Genomic DNA, 3,311 nt, shown 5'->3' with positions numbered 1-3,311 from the left:
ATTTATTGGGTACTCCTGCTTCTCATGCGATTCATTCGGATACATTTTTAGCGCCTAATATCGCTTACTGTTGTTCCTGTGGAAGTGATCCGTTCACCAAATCAGACGATGGAATCGTCAAGGTGTCTTGGTCCACCTATTGTCTTGGATCCACCATCGCACTATGGTCCCAAATCCCGATTTGGTGGCATAAAATCGAATATTGCATCTATCGAGCTGAAACTTGGCACACTTCATTAATAGACCACTCTAAATATTTAAGCAAACTTTCAAGTAAGTTTGACCACGCCTACTCCAACAGCCCATATACACATCATGACGTATACGTGATGTTTTCTTAAAATTTGTTTTCTTAAACATATTTTTATTATTTTCTTTTATTTTATACTTTTTTTTATATTTATAATAAAGTTTTATTGCTTTTTGTTTATTTTATTCTATAGTAATCTGTTGTTAGAAGTCAAAACTAAAAATATAAGTGTAAGCATATAGATATGTATTCAGTAGTTTTCTACGGCTAATTCAAACGAAAGTGGATTTATTTCATTTGATTCAGAATCATCTGAGTCATCTGAGTCATCTAATAGATCATTAAAACTTTCGTTATTAACAAATGACTTTGTATTGCTTTGAACAATATGATGGGGTGCTTCTAAGAGTTCGATTACATCTTGGGGAAGCGGTTGTTTCTTATGACGTGCTGTCCTTTTCTTAATACCCATACTTGAAATAAGTGGATCTGATGAGTCCATAGATCTGTGGAAAACATCCATCAAATTATTAATTCGGAAATTTCTTCGAGCATGCATTTGCCTATCACGTTTGTACAATTTATTTCGTGCTTCTGAAGCATTTTCCCCAAGACAGCCAACCCGGACTACTGATGCAGCTATTATTTGCGATCCATGTATTAAAATCTTGTGTAGAGTTGGTGACATCGGATACCACGGGTAATGTAATGTGTATAGTCGAATAGTTTTATCGGAGAATTTTTGAAATTTTTGAGGATCGATTGCAAATTCACAGTTAATAGCTACTAGAATAGTATGCAGACTATTAATTAGCTCCAAGTCAAGTTTTAAAATGGATGCAAATAATTTTGTATTAGAAAAAGCCTTTCTAGCTGTATTGCCATCGTTCGTGTTTCCGCTGCCATTCTGTTTCGGCTTATCTACATGCAATCCCATTTCTTGCCGCATTCGCTTTTGTATATGTTATTTTTTAGAAATCATATCGCGTTTGTCACTTTCGAGTCGTGCTTGCCACTTTTTAAACTTCAATCTATAAGATATTTTTAGGAGTAATTCAAAAACACGTATCCACGCGTGTAGTGGACTTATTCCATACTGAAGGTGTCCAGGTTTCGGCTTAAAAGAATTCTGGTCAATAGTATCCATAAATTGTTTTGGGCCTGCTCCACAAATTGAACATAATTGGCAGGAAATCGTGCCCGTTAAAACGTTTAAAACTTTTCCGTCTATAAGTGTCATATGCATATCAAATGCGATAGTGATTTTCCTTTCCTCTAAAATGGTTAATACGAAGGGAATCAAATGTTCTATTTGCCTGTCCAAATCGTTTTTCTCTGCAAGAATGTGATCTTTTGTTTCTTTTGCGAATTCCATTTTTAGAGGGCGACAAAATCTTACAGATTGCGGAGTTCTGTTATTCCAAAATATGGATCCTGCATCATCTATAAGCTTCAGAGGTATAATGGTAGTAACAAATAACGACTGATCTGAGGTGTCTTTTTCGTTACATTCAAATCTTTGTTTGTACATACTCTGTCCAGATGATCCATCAAATCCGTAACTTACAATTAATTTAAGGCTTGACACAGTTTCCAAATTTGCAAATAGTTCCTCCTGCATCAATACAATTCGGCTCGCAGTATGATTTAATAAATCCTGTAAAGCAACCTTTGCAAATGTTTCTGTCGCTGTTATCCCCACAGGTCTCAACTGTAATTTAGCTTCCAGAACTTTTTTGTAGTAGGGGTATATGTCGCAATTATGCAGTTTGCTTATTTGACGAATTTCTTTGTACAATTGTTTGCTTAATGAATTGTCTATGAAAAATTCCAAAGCCTCATTTATTGTAAGAGGTATTGGTTCTGCTGTATGAAGCTTTCTTTTAGCTTCAGTTGCCTGTGCTTCAGACCTATTACAATTTGCAAGTAAAAATGCAACACTATGTTCACTTGATTTCCTTGCTGATATTGAAGCTGCGTGTATCAAAAGTTGCGTATCATTTTCATTCTTAAGCGCTACTTCACCAGCAAGTTTTCTTTTAAGGCGCGATCCTCCTTCATCATAAGTCAGTTTTGGTCTTCCCTTCTTTAAATTTTCCATCTCCGAGTGATTTTCCAAATGTATTTTAAGAGACTTTAATAGCCACTGTGAATGCTTTTCTCTGAATGTTCGCATATTCCGACTGCACTTTTGCAGGTTTGACGTAACAAAAATTTCAAAACTTCTTATTTTTTTATTTATTTCACTCCTTTTGTCGTCGCTTAGTGTACATTGATCTATTTGACCAAATACAAATTCAGTCAGCGCGGAAGAGTGGCGCCCGCTGTCCATCCACACGTCCAGCAACGTGGCGTGACAGAATTCAAGCACATCTAAATAATTATAGCATCGGAAAAGCCGCAAAAAGCCGCAAACGAAACTATTATTAAAATGTAATATAAAGTGTCTACTATTGTTTAACATACATTAAACAACGCACAAATACGCACAACACCTTTTTTCCTCTACAGAAGACGAACACTTTTGTCAGCTTTTGGATTTCCTTGGACAACACAAAACAGTACAATTATATAACGTTAAACAAATTACCACACAAATTGTGTTTATAATTCGTAATTTACATACCTCCAACTTCAATATCCATTTTAAATAATAGAAAAATATTGTTTGGTTTAGATTTGCCAAGCTCTCAAAGTTATTAAATATTTCCCGCCAATTTTGTCACAAAAATCAGCTGCTCAATCACCTGACTTTAAACATCTGTAAAAATTGCAAGGTTGCATTTTTGACAAAAATATTTATTGATACTTTCTATCTAGGGTATCTAGTTTAAATATATAAAAAAAAAGTTCAGATTTTCTTCCATGAAATTTGGGACTTTATGCCACCAAATCGGGATTTGGGACCACAGTGCATCGTTGGAAAACCTGCAGGTTCTTATGGTATAGTCTCCTAGGCCTCTCACTGGTGTGGCGCCTGAATTAAGATCCTCTGTGCTGTCGCTTAGAGCTCTTTAATCCTACCTTGAAAAAGCACTTGATCCGTCAGCCTGGTCTGAGC

General features: G+C 35.6%; 1 protein-coding gene across 1 annotated transcript; it reads right to left on the bottom strand.

Annotated features, from left to right (window-relative positions):
* Nucleotides 1–1,067: 1,067 nt before the first annotated feature.
* Nucleotides 1,068–3,111, bottom strand: LOC123257843. Its single transcript, XM_044717810.1, has 2 exons — nucleotides 2,877–3,111; nucleotides 1,068–2,623 (listed from the first exon to the last, which is right to left on the bottom strand). Exons 1-2 carry the CDS (start codon nucleotides 2,893–2,895, stop codon nucleotides 1,215–1,217), a joined length of 1,428 nt encoding a protein of 475 aa, XP_044573745.1. The 5' UTR covers nucleotides 2,896–3,111; the 3' UTR covers nucleotides 1,068–1,214.
* Nucleotides 3,112–3,311: the final 200 nt, after the last annotated feature.

Source organism: Drosophila ananassae (genome assembly GCF_017639315.1).
Source record: "Drosophila ananassae strain 14024-0371.13 chromosome 4 unlocalized genomic scaffold, ASM1763931v2 tig00000071, whole genome shotgun sequence".
NCBI classification, from domain to species: domain Eukaryota; kingdom Metazoa; phylum Arthropoda; class Insecta; order Diptera; family Drosophilidae; genus Drosophila; species Drosophila ananassae.
This window is presented reverse-complemented; position numbering and strand designations above follow the sequence as displayed.